The sequence below is a fragment of the Oryzias melastigma genome, linkage group LG21, assembly GCF_002922805.2.
Source record: "Oryzias melastigma strain HK-1 linkage group LG21, ASM292280v2, whole genome shotgun sequence".
NCBI lineage: Eukaryota > Metazoa > Chordata > Actinopteri > Beloniformes > Adrianichthyidae > Oryzias > Oryzias melastigma.
In genome coordinates this window covers 22,484,204-22,499,595 of record NC_050532.1, presented here as the reverse complement: position 1 = coordinate 22,499,595, position 15,392 = coordinate 22,484,204, and the positions used below count along the sequence as shown (strand labels likewise).

The window sequence follows — 15,392 nt, the reverse complement described above, 5'->3', positions numbered from 1 at the left end:
CACTTCCAATTTTTTGGGTCATGTATCTTGTGATGGTCCTTAGTATGGAGTCTCGAAAGAGCCAAAATGAAATAAATATATAGACCATTAAATACATAAATAAATGTGTCATTAATTATTTAAAAGTGGCAATAAATAAATAAATGTTGAAATAAATGTGGCATTAAAATGGAACATTTAAGTATTTCATGACATATTCATTTATTTCATTCTCTCTTGTAGGTTAAAAGAGCCAAATTGAAATAAATAAATGTGTCATTAGTTATTTAAAAGTGGCATTAAATAAATAAATGTTGAAATCAATCAATAAATGTTGAAATAAATGTTGCATTAAAATATGAAAAGAGCACATTTAAGTATTTCATGACATAATGTTTATATATATTTATTTCATTTTGGCTCTTTCGAGGCTCCATACCTTAGAAGGTACTCTGTGAAAATGACGTCTGGGGTCTCCTACTGAGGGCTGAAGGATCTGTACAACCATCAGGAGCTGCGCTTGTATTACAGGAATCAGAGAGAATGGGATTTAGGGGCTACAGGATTTCATCTCTACTTTTAGCAGATGATGCTGTTCTATCCAACAAAGATTAAAAACGATTAAATGAGCTAATCTGAAAAAAAAAATGGTAACCTAAGTGACTAAGCAAATTTCACAATGACTTTCTCTTTTTATTGGTAAAAAATGTGTGTTTTGGGGTAAATTGTAAGTCTGTAGAGACAGCGTTTATAGTCTATTTTAACAAAGTTGGGTTTAAAATTGTTTAAATAAGTCGACTCATTTTATCATACCCAAATTACACCAACTGAAGACCTTGTTCCTCCATTAGGAAACTTTAATGACAGTAAAATCTGGAATGGTATGATTGAGAAGAACGATTTTCCTGATCTGAACCCGAGCAGTGTTTTGTTTTTGGACTATTTTACCAAAAGTATTTGTTGACATGCCTTGACTCACATATGAACTCAAGTGCCATCCCATAGAGTTCAATCAGATGTCGGTCCACATTTTGCATCTTCAACTCTTCAGAGAACCACCAGGTTGAGGAGTGTGTTTCTAGAAATGTTGGACCACATTGGTCAGGTCGCACACTGATGTTGGTGGAGAACATTTGACTAACATTTGGACCCGATTTTAAATAATCTTAAAAGTGTTCCAATTATGAAACTTTTATATCCACCTGAAAGGTTTTAGAACCTTCATAACAGTGACTGACCAGATCTAAACAGAGATTCTTTCATTTTCTCCCTTCATTTAAATAACTATTTTACTTTTATTACAACACAACTCTAAATAATCACTAATGGAACATTTTGACAACTTCACCGGACACTTAAACAGTTAATTATTAAAATATCAAAAGCTTGTCCTCCACAATAAATTTAAAAATATATATATTTTCATCTGAAAACAAAATTGTATTAATGTTTTATGTTTTTATTTTAGTTATGTTCATTTGTGTTTCTCTGCATTCTCATTTCTTCATCTGCAATGTTTTTTTTTCATGAAAACCATCAGTCTTTAATCAGAATTTCAATTGCAGGATTTGTCACTTTATTGCATAAGATGATATATTATCCACATGTGAAGACAGAAAATCTCAATAACAGAACAGGAAAATATAAGAAAAAAAACCAACCTGTTACATTGTGAAAGCTTCGTGATTTTTTTTTTTCCGATTTAGGATGGAGAAGCAAAAGAGTAACTTATGTTCAGTTTTGCAATTGTGTTTATTTACAGAGAAAATATTTAATGGGAAAAAATACACAATTAGTTGTTTCTGTCATAGAAAACATTCTCATCTCCATCTGAAAGATCAGTAGAATTTGTGCGTTGTTTCTTCCAACTGTTGCATTGCTTTATTAGTGATAGAATATTTGTTTTTTAAAGTCATGTTGAGCTTTAGGCCAGCTTCAGCGCTCCTAGAAAAGTGGAGTCTCCTTCCAAAGACACGCTCGCCGTGGGCCGAGGAATCAGGAGCTCCAAGTAGTCTCCAGCTTCCAGCTTTACGATACCTGAGGAGATCAAATGTTCACATTAAACCAGACAGATTTAGTGAAATATGTTTGTGAATTAGTTCAAATCTTGATCAGTGGTGGTTTTAGAAGTTCTATTAGATGGAGCCCTCTGGAGCAATCTCTTCTAAATCCTTTCGTAGTCTGTAATTTATTTAATTTGTCAGGTTTTACTAAAGAAGGCAAAAGATATTAATAAAAAAATGAATAATGAAAAAAAAAACGTTTTAGAAATACATTTTCTGCCCCTCCTTTTGCCTTTTCTCATTTCTTTTTACTTTTTGATCTTATCGAAAAGTCTCTGTTCGCTGACTTGCTTTACGGATGAGGAGAGGATAAAACACTTTCACATCTTATGCCATCTCAGTGTTTTAATATTATTATTATGACAGAATCAAATAATGATGGATATAAAAATTATTTAAAGCAATATTTTAAGTCGTCAGCTCGGAGCCCCAAAAGTGCTGGAGGCACCAGGTCAGGGACGGACTTACCATTGGGCAAAGATGGGCAACTCCCTTGGGCCCCAACAATTTTTATGGTCATTATTATTGGACTTTGCCATAATTATTTTTAAGAAAATCACTGATCTGGCATCAGACCACACATGTGAAAGGGTTTCATCCTCCCCCAGGAATCTGGAGCAATGAAATATTCTGTAAACCAAGTCAGTGAGCAGAGAGAGACTCTTCCAAAAGATTAAAAAGGAAAAAAAAGTCAAACAAGCAAAAAAGCCATTTTTCCTTTGCATTTAAAAGTGGAACTTGAAAATAAGATAAATAAATTCACAGTTAAGAGGAGACAGAAAAAGAGAGGAAAGGCAAACTGAGGGGCAGAAAATGGTCATTTTGCGATTTTGTTTTTTTTATTATTATTATTATTATTTAATAAAACCTGAGAAATTAAATAAATTAAACACATTATGGATGTTTTACCAGGTAAGGTTTTAAAAAAAGAAATGATTAATACAACCACAGCAGGGGTCCCCATTTTATTGTTCGCTCGAGGCCCCCCAAACTGCTCTAGGCAGTCGCCTACCTTCATCTAATAGAGGGGTCTTCAGCCTCTAACAGTAAAAGAGCCGTTTGGGCTTGTTTTCTAGTGATCAAAACCGAGTAGGAACCGCAAAGTCTTATTTTGATGCTGCTGAGCATTCATTACAATGTATTTTTTAATAACAAATATGAATTGTGTGTGTGTGTTTTTTTAGCATGAGTCAAAACAAAAATATAAAGAGAAACTAACATTTTCTTAAAACGTGAAATTATTTTTTAAATTTGACAGAAGCTCATATGGTTTCCTTTCAAAATAAAAGACACATTGTGCCAAACCGGATCATAACAGTGCAGCTCCTGACTGTCTAAGATAATCTGTGCTTTAAACTAATAAAACATCAGACTTTTTACTAAAATTATGATTACTATTTCAGTCTAAATAAAAAGAAAACTATTATTGTTTTTTTTCTTTAGCCAAAGAGCGACTAGTGGTTCCAGAGCTGCAGGTTGCAGACCACTGTGCTAGTCTAAGGTTTATTCGTGTTGAGTTTAGCCTATTTATGTTTGCTTAATATTTTCTGCCACATAGGTAAATGAACAGAGACGTGGGCTCACCTCCTGTGTAGCAGGTGTTGAAGGGGTAGACGGAGTCCATGGTCTGGATGCAGCGAAACAAATGCACATCTGGATCCTCGTTTCCAACAACGTTCATTTTCCAGCGGATCACCACGTGGCCCATGGTGAAGGTGCTGTCCATGTAATAGACCTGTACTCCTCAAAATGCAAAGTAACATCACCAAAACTCAATATTAGTGCTTAGTAACTTTTTAAAATCCTGCAGATTTGTCTTCAGGGAGGAAAATCTGGAGATGGAATAGCAGCGCCCCTCTGTGGAAAAGGAGTGAAATGACAGAGACTTCCTGACCTGACTGTACACGAAGTAGAGGCCTTCTTCTCTGACGACGATCCGGTCACCCTCCACATCCAGAGCCTCTCCTCTTTTCAGCCCGGCCTGCCAAGGGATTCCCGTGTAGGAGCCTGAGGAAAGTGCTGAAGAAACACAAAAGTATTTTATTTTAAAAAAAATATTGGTATGTTGAGAGCTTTCCAAAAAAAAAAAAAATCATGGTTGAAAAATTCATGTTAAATGACAGTAAGATTAAAAAAACTGTACCTTTCCTGAAGGTTTTTCTGCTGCCGTCTGCCAAAAGCTGCAGGAAAGACTGAGAAACTGTTGGAGAAATTTGGAGAATTAAGCTTCAGTTACTTCAGTGTCAAGTATATACTTGACAACTTCTGCAATGGGGAAATGTGAAACCACAGGTTTAAAAATACTGTTTCTGTGAACTGGTTTGTACTTTCAGTTATGGTCTCGTTTGGAGAAATAAACGAAATCAAATGTTTAACCCAAGAGCACTATCGCTGGGTGATTTCATAAGTATTGACATGATTTTCAATATTTTGCATTTTTCTTAGTGTCATGGGTCTCTGGGTAAAGTCTCACATTCCCCAGGAATGGGTGGACCAAAGGCCAAGTCTCCAGTATCATTATTATTTTATTTTTATAGGATTTTTTTCTTCCCAAATTCCTATTATTAAGAATAATTTTAGGATCTTCCTATGTTTTTATTTTCCATTTTATCACATAAACCATAGTTTGAATTAAATAAAACTACTCAAATTTATCATGAGTTGTCATGTTTTGATTTATTTTTATTATATCAAGAATTCCTTCAAGATTTCACACCACTTTTTGCCTCATGGGCCCCAAAGGGTTCTAAAATGTATTAGAAGAGTCGGACGAGGAATGAACGCCGGAAGTGCTTTATACTTTACATAACAAAAAAATAACACATGGATAAAACCATGCTTTTATTTAGATTTTTTTTCTTTTTTTTTTTTACATTTTTGAGTATTTGTTTCAAAACTGTACCCTTTGTTCTATTTTAGTACCAATTCTGTTGTTGCTACGCAGACGTAGAAAAATGCTGTTGGAATGATCCGAAAAACAGCTGTCCGACTTGGAAAAATACACATGAATGTCAGTAAAACAATAAACCTTCAGACACAGAATGAGACACCAGAATTACAGGGAAATAAAAAGCCAATAAGGATTATCCATATATTTATTTCAGATCAGAATAAACTGTTTAACAGTATTTGGCTCCCTGACCTAATCTATATAACAGTGAGGCAGTATACAATATTTATATTGTACATTTATAGTGTTTAGTTAGTATTTAAGCTACACATACATAATATATTATAGTTGCTATGCTCAAGTATAGTTAATAAAATAAACAAAAACATGCTAAAATCATCAAAACCACAATTTTCCTCCATGTAGGTCTTAAAACAAACATTGAAGATGTTAAAAGTTTGTGTTCCAATAACTGCAGTGGAGTAGAAAGTAAAGTTTCTCATATTAGAATGACTTAAATGTTGCTATTAGTTAAATTAGACATTTTTTTAAGAAAATGTATCACTGTTCTTATTTTAAAAGCCATTTTTTTTCTTCATGACTTTTGCAAAAGAACTGATTTTTGACAATGAGAGAAAACTTTACAATAGGCGAGATATTCATTTTAGACACTCACTCCGATCATCCTTTGAGTTATTTCGAAAGCGTTTTAATAATTATGATGCTGTTATCGGGCAAAATCAAAAAAGCTGTGTCGTTTTTCAAAAAAACGAGCATCTCCAACCCTGTAGTTGCTGCTCAATCCATCTAATCCACAATTAATGAAGCAGGATTAGCTACAAAATGAGCGGGCAGCAGCTCAGAATGGAGACTTCTGTTGTCTGACTTAGTTTCTGCAGAGCGGCAGTAGCTCATTCTTGTTGCGTCCTTGGTAAACCTGGCTCAGGACTACATGAACAAATAAAAAACTGGATAAGAATAAAAGGAACACGGTTTATTAAGAAAGGAAATTCTGTGTCCTGAAATAAAAAAATAATGAAATGATTAGTGTGCTGGTTCAAACAAAAAGACAAACCAAAGAGAATTGGAACTTAGGCCAAACATAAAACAAGTCAGGGAGACTGCTGATCCACCATGTCGACCGTCAGAGTCAGCAGCTCCCTGCTAACACCTGCCTAACCAGCAGTAGCTCATGACGAACAGGGCTGGACATAGTTTCTGCAGCACGGCAGCAGATCATTGTAAATTCACCTCTGTGTTGTGGGCGGGACTGTTGGTGTGGGGAAACCCCGCCTCCTTCCCCCTTTCCCTCCCCATTGCTGAGAGCTCGGAGTACGGAGCTTGTGACCCGCCCAGAGTATCTTCACCACAAATATGATCTTTTTCAATTTGAATAAAGAAAAACTCAGAAATCCAATTTTTAGCTTATTTTTTTCTTTCCACCATTATCAGAAAATGCTACAAGAACGTTAAAAACACCACAAACCCTTACCCCTTACCTGTTGTGTCGGAGACCGTCCTCCTGATCCTCATCCGACCAAAAGCTTTTTGAAACCCAGATTGTTGCTGAGGATCCGGGTTACTTCTCCTGCTGCTGATGTGCTCAGTCTGCATAGAAACGACAGACCTTCACTAACGCCTTTGATCTCGTTACGGGACAAAGCTTCAGTCGAAATGCTGCATACTCACATGACCTCTGACCTCTTGCCCCTCCCCTCTCCTGCGACTGATGTCCGATTTCAGTTCTTTAACTTCAGCTCTGAGAGCCACGATTTGGTACAAAGCCAAAAGTGAAACGGAGGATAAGGTGACCGCCGCCACCGTCAGCAGACACACGGGCCAGGACGGCCTACCTGAACCACTTCCTGACTCCACACCTGCCGAGACTGCCATTCCCGGAGAGCATGAAACCTCCAGAGATCACATCAGACGCATGAGCCCGCCTTCCTTCTTCCTGAGCTCCAGCAGCTCGGCTCCTTTCTTCTAGCAATTTCCTTAAGTCTCGGTTTCACTCTTCAGTGGTCAGATCCAGACTCGTCTGAGGCGCTGCGCAGAGCGAATGCCGTCCAGAACAGCTTCCCCTCTGCTCTTCCGCTCGGCTAACCACACTCACAGCTTCCTGCTTGACCAGCCAAACAGACAATCGCTCTGGGCCATCTCTCTACCGTCACCAAACGCATCAGCTTTACCTTCTCCAAGCAGCTGCAGGAGAATCTGGAAACTTTAGGAAAGGACAGCAGAGCTGGAAAGCTGAGGCTCATTTATATATTCATTTTAGAGTTTAAGATTACAGTTAATAGTTATTAATGATCCATCTCCTTTGAATTTGAGAAATTAGAAAAAGGAAGTAAATTATGGGTGTAACTTCAAGCAGAATCTGGTGGTGACTCTGTAAATAAACCATGAGAAGGGAAGCCATCTTGGATCGGCAAAGATCATCATAGCTTTTGTTGAAAACTTGAGAAACTGAAAATGTGTTGTGGATTAGAACCATCATATACATTAACAAAAAAAAGCAGCCTGTTCATCTGAGAAGAGGATATCAAAAATCTTGAGCAAAGCATGGTGGTGATGCTTTCATAATATGGGCTTTGATTTTAGTGCTTCAGCTTTTTCTTGGTCTTTAAACGAGTAAAAGTTCTTATAAATTACTATGACTGTAAGTGACAACTGGACTGAGTGACTCCTCCCCCTCGTGTTCGAAACAGGAAGTACACACTGGCTCCAAGAAGCCAAAATCCCATTGATTTCTATTGAAACAGCTGTTACTCAGAATTACCATCATCCACCTTAAAGATCCACTCTGAGGAAAACTGTGCTTTTTTGTTCTTGTGGGATTTTTCCTGATGATGGACGACATGTATAAAGATCAAATCAGCATCCGTTTGCAGACGACTATCTATGCACGCTTCGGTTTTCCTCATCTGACCTGGTATCTGAGTTGGAAAGCTCCAATATTGCTCTGAGCTAGAGGAAGAACATGTAAACAGAGAGCTCTTGGCAATGGGAAGGGGGGCGGGGTTGCTCTGCACCAACGGTCAATCCCACTATTCAAAGGAGAATTTTCAATGAACTCCTGCCGCTCTGCAGAAACTATGTCCTAGAAAACACCACAGGTTTTTGTTTTTTTTTATTGTGACTAAGTCCTAATATTTTAAAGATATGTTTTAAACTGGCCAATCGGATGCCTCAATAAAAGTAGGCGGTGCCTGCTGGTCCCCAAATTGAACATTCAAAAACAGAATTCGGTCAGTTCACTGGTTACTGTTGACACCTGCTCCAACATGGTGGCGCCCAAATGCTGAATTGACTTCCTTTTGTTAAAGAAGGAAGCCATTTTCTGAGTGACATTACTCTCACTCCACCTGGATCCTACAGTATATACAGTCAATAATCTGTATAGAATTTAACTTTGGACACATTCTGGTCAATCACACTCTGATATTTCTATTTTCAGTCAGTTAACTTACATTAATATGATATATAAGTATATATATTTTTTCCTTTTCACCTCAAACTCCAGACTGAATCTAATCGGAATGCTGTCCTAAAATTTACTGTGGTACCAAAGTGATGCAGAAAAAAATGTATTAAGGTAACCGGCACCACAACACTTCCTGCATTAATAATTCATTATTAACTTTGTTGGAGTGCTAACTGTTTAGGAAATGTTTGACAGCACAGTGTACTGCTTCTTTTTTCATTTGTGAGTTTGAATTTACCATTAACTGTATAAAACTGGACTGAGTGATCCCCCCCCCCCCACATTCCAAACAGGAAGTACTTGCTGGCTCCACGTAGCTGAAATCCCGTAGACTTCTATTGAAAAATAAACGGCTATTAATCTGTCATTCTATGGTCAGAATAACCATTCTTGCTCCGATACTTTTTGTTTAAAAGATTCTTGCTAGTTTTAGTTTTTATTTTAATATTTTTTTTCTGTAGCATGTTATACAGAAAATTGACCAATCAGATGCCGGAATAAAAGTAGGTGGTGCCTGTTGGCCTCTAAGTCCAACATTCAAAACGTTTGACAGATTTTCTTAATTCTGCTTTCAACAGGAGGGGGTGTGGCCTTCCAACAAGCTTGCCCCTTGATGGATAGAGTGATTACGAAACAAATACTCAGAATTACTTGGGCCAGTCACTGCTTATCGACACAGTCTAGGTCTAAAGACAAAAAAAAGTAACTAAATTTACTTTATGTTACTGGAGCTAAAAGGAGGTTATTTTCTTATGGTGACATCACGGTAACTCGGTCCAGGTCTCCTATACAGCCTGACCCAATGGTATTTCCCCAACATCCCCAAGTACTTTATGATTCAACCAAAAAAAAAAAACCCTCACAGACGGTTATACTGTTTGATTGAAGTTTTATTACGTGTTAACGCACAGAAAATAGAAAGTGAAAACGTGTGCTTACAAAAGAACTTGACAGAGTTCGGAAATAGAAAAGAAGCACAAGAGAAAATCCGTTTAATAGATGATAGAAAAAATTGGTGAATATACACGCCCAAAAAAGAAAGAAAAAAAAAAAAAGCACAAATGTGCCGGTTCTTTACAGAAGTTTGCAACCACGGCATGCCAGCTCAGAAAAAAACCTTAAAAACCCCCAGATTATGCAACAATGAGATCCAGAGTGTCTGCACCTGACCTGATGAAGTGTTTCATCCTAGAAAATCTGAACATTCAGTTTGAAATGATCAAAAAAGTGAGTTAGAAAGCAGTAAGATGACAACTGAAAGCAGTGAATCAAGAGCAAAAATTGTATCTTACAAAACTGTACGAACATATTCACAATGTTAAACCCCTGACTGCATTCTGTGCTCAGGATGGTGCATCAGATACAAAAAAGTATGAAACTCTTCAGTGCTGTCAGTGGCAGGAAGTTGCACGGATGAAGTTAAAACAAGCAATGTTCATGAAAAACCACCACTTACATTCACAGTGGTCTTTTCACCGAGTCCGAACGACACAAACTGTCTTTATTTTTTATTTTATTATTCTCTTCTTGTTAATTATGGCTAAAGAGATCTGTAATCAAATGGCTTTCGAACGTCTGCAGTGCAGCATGCTGCGTTTACAAATGACAGTGTTTAAATTGTCTTCAGGCTCCGCCCCCGTCTCGTGGAAGACATGCAGGAAAAGGTTAATTAGCTCATTAAAAGCCTTCCAAGAGAGTAAAGCTGTTTAGCCACAAAAGCACGGGGAGGAAGGAAACCTTCAATTAACACGTGCAACAATGAGAAAAGCTAAGGGGAAAAAAAAAAATCTCACATTTTAGTCTAAAATCTTCTCAGATTGATTCAGATGAAGTAATCTGGCCTGGAGTTTTTCTGTTTCCGTTTATTTTAGTGCAAGCACCTCAAGTAACTAAGGATGTAACGATTATTTGTGAATCGGTAAAAAAAACGATTCCAACCTGTCAACATGTTCATCGATGCAGAAAATTAAAAAATCAGTTTGTTTCGGCCTGTGCCTGAATTTAGAAATGCAGAGCAGATGACATTTATCTATGCAGGCTTGCTGTGAGTGTACGGGTGCGCGTAGCGGACAGGCTGCGTGCCTTTCGGATTTAAAAGTTTCACATAAGTCAGTCCTTCAGGATTTCGCAATGTTACGATCGAAACTATTAACGGAAATTAAAGCAACAAACCGAGATTTGTTCCTCACCTTGCAACTTTACATTTTCATCGCAGCTTTGCGACAGTTTCTCTTCTGACTTCTTCTCGGGAGCCGTGCCTTTTTTTTTTATTAAATCTCTTTTTTTTCTGCAAGTTTATTTGTATCGAATCCTTTCTGTTAGTAGGAAAACGCAGTTTGATGTAAGGGGCAAAAAGAAAACATATTTGGCCTTAAAGTACCTTAAATTCACTGCGTTAAAAAGGAAAAAAAAAATCAAAGTCATGGCTTTAAAACTGAATTGAAAAGTCACTTGATTGAATCCCAACAAGTAACCTTTAATTTTTTGTTTAACACAGATTTTACGTTATTTTTTTAATTTATTTTAATACAATTTTAGCCCTAAAATGTCCTTGTTTTTTAAAGAATGGTTTACCAACGTTGTCGCTCTAGACTTAACCGAACCGGTCCTTACGGAACAAAAAAATGCAATCATAAAAAGGAAGTGAACCCTTTAACACCGGAGCTCCAGAGTTTACGTTCTTGGATTTACTGTCATTTTTTTTTTTATTATTCGTGTGATCAACGTCATACTAGTAGATTTTGAAGGAGAAAAGCGGCTCACGCCGCTTTTCTCCTTCAAAATCTACTAGTATGACATTGATCGCATTAACAATTAAAAAATGACATGATGTTAAAGATTTTGTTTTAGCGCCACCGATGTTAAAGGGTTAAAAACTGTACAGAGGGCGTTTCCCACAATCATTTCAACACATTATCCAATAAACATTTATTTTCATTCTATGCCGAGCAGCTGAAAGTTTGGCATTAAAGGGGAAAAAAACAATAAATATACATCCGTGTGCTCCTCAATATTGCTCAGAAACATTTGGAATAAACCAAAAAAAGAAAAGTGCAAAGTCTCAAAGTGATATATCTATTTACAGAATGCTCACATGTTCATTTTGGATTAATTTAGTCAAGTTATGAAATTATAAATTTTCTTTAAATCTCAGAATGTAAGAGGCTGTTTCAGCAAATAGAATCTCTGAGACGTTTTGAGAAAGAGTTGCAGCTTCATACAGAAAGGCCATAAATACAAGCGTTAAGTGGAGCAAAAGTACTCCAAATGGAGGCTGTTCTTATTCCTTAAAACCTTGAAAGATTGAATTAATTTAAGCGTCATATTTTAGATGGAAATAAAAAGCCAAATTCAAAAAAATGTACATTCTTTCAAAAAAAAAGATCAATCGTCACGTTTGTTCAGATGATGGTGACGCTGGCCGAAGGCTGGGCGCTCTCCTCGTGGGCGTGGCTCTTGAGCAGGTCTTTCATGAACTGCTCCAAAGCAGCAAAGTAGCCCTGACACTGCCACGTGTCGTTATGCGTGCCCTCCGGGAAGATGGCGAGGCGTTTAGTCCGCGCGGGAGACAGCTCGTACAGCTGTTTCATCATAACCGGTGGGATCAGCTGGTCGGACAAGCCGGACACGAAGAGCGAAGGCATGCGGCACAGCGCCACCTGCCGGTAAGTCAGGAACTGATTCCTGTAGCACCACAGGGGCAGCAGCCGGATGGGCAGGAAGGAGAAGAGCGTCGCCGCCATGTGTGGGATGCTGAGGAAGGTGTTCTCCACAATGATGGCTGAAACGCGGTGAGGGTTGACTGACGCCAAGCGCACCGCGACAGCTCCCCCCAGTGACCTTCCAAAGAGCACCACCTTCGTCTTGTCCACGTCGGCGCGGCTCATGATGTAGTCTAAAGTGGCCTCTGCGTCCAGGTATAGTCCATCCTCACTCGGCTCTCCTTCGCTTTTTCCATAACCGCGATAATCCACCAAAACAATGTTCGCTTTCAGATTAACCAGCATCAGAAGGGCGTTCGGCACCCTGTGACCAATGTTCCCCGCATTCCCGTGAAAGTAGAGGATTGTGGGCGGAGCCGAGGACGTAGGGCTGCTTTGATTACCGGGGCCGACTCCAGGAAGAGTGTCCCCTCCAGTGTAACGGAGCAGAATGAGGTTCAGCTTCACCCCGTCCTTGGTGCGAATGTAAACATTCTCGTGTGGGATTCCAGTCGGCATGGGAACATAAAGGCGAGAGGATGACGGCTGGTCAGGGAAGTAGAGCAGAACATCCTGAAACTTGTATAGGATTCCTGCCACGGATGCCAGGATGAGGGCGAGAAGGAAAAATCCTCCGTAGAGATGGAAGGTGAGGATGAGGGCGAGAAGGGAAACGCGGCAGGCCCCCCAGGACCAGGACACCAGGGTCAGGGTGCAGCGCTCAACTGTCCCCCACAGCCTCCAGGGCTTCTCCATGGCTGAACAGATGCTGAGTCACAGGACACAAACACTGCAAATACAGGAAAACGGGTTAGTAATACAAACAAAACAAGACAATCATGTTGATTACCAAAGTAATATGATATTTTTTGTAGACTAAATACACGAATGAAGTGTGACATCTAGAGCTGCCACGATTAAATGACTAATCGACGACTAATCGACTATTAAAATAGTCGACGACAAATTCAATAGTTGATTAGTTGTTACTTTATAATATATGGAGTTGGAGTGTAGTAAAGTTGAAGTTATGTCATTCTAGTAGCTTTTTTGGCTATTTTGGCATTAGTTAAGGTTTTTCTTCTGCTATTTTGGAGGTTAGCTAATATTTCAGCTACATGCTAGCTATTTTGGCTAATTTGTGATTTTTTTTTTCTTAGGCTAATTTGGCATTTATCTAATATTTATCTGGCTATCAGCTTCAGCACTTTTAGCTATCAATTTCAGCATTGTCGGCTTTCAGCAGTGGCATCTTCAACGGCCATTTTCAGCAAACAGCATTCACACTTGCATTCTCGAAGGCCGTACAGCACAAAACGACCTCCGTCATACGAGGCGCAACACATTAACGCGCCTAAAAAGACGCCTAAAATGTTAAAAGAATTCCATTTAGAAATATAGATAAATTATATAAAAACACAAGATAAAAAGAAAGATAAAACACACCAGCAGAGCAGAGTCTCGTACCTTGTCAAAAACCTGGCCATAAAAATGGGTTAAAAGATTTTTTTCTTTTCAAATCAAGTGTTTTTTTTAATAAAATGTATCAAACATCATTCTAGTTGTGGCACTACCACAAGCTTTTTCTGACTATTTTTTTCGTTTGCTCCCGATTCCCAACGATTTGAAATGGTTGGGAAATTAAACTTTAAGCCTATTTTTTTATTTTCTCCATAAAATAATTCAACAAAATTAAAGTGAGCTTTTGGGACATTTTTTAAGGCATCTTATTTTGAAAGGAACTCATACAAGCTTCTGTCAAAAGTAAAACATAATTTCACATATTCAGAAAATTTCAGTTTTTTCTTTATATGCATATTTTCCTTCATGTGACAATAGAACATAATTAAAATTAAAAAAAATAAATTGTATTGACACCAAAGCAGCATCAAAATACTGTACTCCTACTAGGTTTTAAGCCCAAATCTCTCTTTTACTGTTAAAGGTTGCAGACCTGATCAAAAAGTGATGCAATAGTGATGATAGTGTGATATACACCTTCCAACACAAACATAGTTTCACATAATTCTTCTTGGAACGACCAAAAAGCTGATTTACTCCACTAACAAAAAAGAAAACTCTGTGATAGCAACTCCCAGCTTTAAAAATTCCCAAAACATAAATATTAGCTTAATTATTAGCGGGTTGTAAGCTGTTAGCAACTACAAACTAAATATTCTAATCTATCAGTGATGGTATATTTTCAGTTACAATCGAGTTGACAAATATAAAACATTGCTACAATTAACAAATGTGAGCCAAATCCGTCAGAAATTTTAGTAAACAAGTAGCTCAGTGACAAGAATGCTAACAGTTCGGTTAGCACCTTTCTAGCTAGCTTTTTTTCATTAGCCTCCTAATCTAAAAACCAAACTCGTCTTCTCACCTTTGCGTCATTTTTGTTCTGTCTGCGGCTCGTATTCTGTGCTAAACATGGGCGCATAGACAATGCAGTAGCTGCCAGTCAGATCTACACTAATAATATTTGTATTATTGGAAAATTCCAATGGAAAAATGACTAGCATCTACAACCGGCAAGGCTAGCTACATGACAGTTTAGCCGAACGTGTGCGACGCCTTTGTTGTCCGTGTGTTTTTACAGCAGACGACGAAGGTTCCGCCACATCCACATTCACAGGAAGGGTGTGGTAAAATATCAAAACAGCGCTACAGCGTCAGCGAGTGAAGACAAATAAATATGAAAACGGCACATATTTTGATTTAAACGTAACACGATACGAATTGATGAACTGTTAAATACAAATTCGAGGATAAATATGATTTTTGATTTAACTTATGTTATTCATTTTCCACTGGGTGTCGCTCTCAACAAAACTTGATGCAGTGAATTTCTATGGAGCTGAGCATTGGGCTCTGAACTGCTGACATTTGTGGAATGATCATTGTATAACTGTGGTTATAACATAACTGATCTGTTGTATTGATATACAGGGAAAAACTTAAAAAAAATGCACAAATTAACGACGTGCTTTGTAGAATAGTCTTAACACTAGAATTCCTAAGCCTGCGCAAATTTGCGCAAGGAAGAGTTCCCACCCTCTGGTCCGAGAGCCCATTGTTGTGTCATGGTGGGTCACTGATGAGCCATTAACTTGCCCATGTATATGTTAATGTAGCATGTAGTACCTAATGTGTATTTGAATTAACAGGTTGTGTGGGGGTTGGAGTTGGTCATATAGTGTATGTTTATGACTTATAAACATAGACACATCTTCAAGTCAAAAAGACAAACATCCCAATATCAGCAAGACTCA

The 15,392-nt window shown here is 38.0% G+C and overlaps 2 protein-coding genes across 2 annotated transcripts; both read right to left on the bottom strand.

Annotated features, from left to right (window-relative positions):
* Positions 1-1,434: 1,434 nt before the first annotated feature.
* Positions 1,435-7,070, bottom strand: tnfsf13b (TNF superfamily member 13b). Its single transcript, XM_024287208.2, has 6 exons — positions 6,622-7,070; positions 6,432-6,540; positions 4,186-4,242; positions 3,937-4,061; positions 3,627-3,777; positions 1,435-2,016 (listed from the first exon to the last, which is right to left on the bottom strand). Exons 1-6 carry the CDS (start codon positions 6,823-6,825, stop codon positions 1,904-1,906), a joined length of 759 nt encoding a protein of 252 aa, XP_024142976.1. The 5' UTR covers positions 6,826-7,070; the 3' UTR covers positions 1,435-1,903.
* A 4,249-nt stretch (positions 7,071-11,319) lies between these two features.
* abhd13 (abhydrolase domain containing 13) lies at positions 11,320-14,732 on the bottom strand. Its single transcript, XM_024287207.2, has 2 exons — positions 14,504-14,732; positions 11,320-12,907 (listed from the first exon to the last, which is right to left on the bottom strand). The coding sequence occupies exon 2, from the start codon at positions 12,871-12,873 to the stop codon at positions 11,818-11,820; it is 1,056 nt and encodes a 351-aa protein (XP_024142975.1). The 5' UTR covers positions 12,874-12,907; positions 14,504-14,732; the 3' UTR covers positions 11,320-11,817.
* Positions 14,733-15,392: the final 660 nt, after the last annotated feature.

What these genes read in the sequence shown, in the direction of transcription:
- tnfsf13b (XM_024287208.2), bottom strand. Translation starts at nt 6,825, where the DNA reads ATGGCAGTCTCGGCAGGTGTGGAGTCAGGAAGTGGTTCAGGTAGGCCG. An exon ending in GGCAAGAGGTCAGAGGTCAT is followed by an intron (nt 6,541 to 6,621) that starts GTGAGTATGCAG and finishes GTTTCTATGCAG; the next exon opens with ACTGAGCACATCAGCAGCAG. An exon ending in CAACACCTGCTACACAGGAG is followed by an intron (nt 2,017 to 3,626) that starts GTGAGCCCACGT and finishes TGATCTCCTCAG; the next exon opens with GTATCGTAAAGCTGGAAGCT.
- abhd13 (XM_024287207.2), bottom strand. Translation starts at nt 12,873, where the DNA reads ATGGAGAAGCCCTGGAGGCTGTGGGGGACAGTTGAGCGCTGCACCCTG.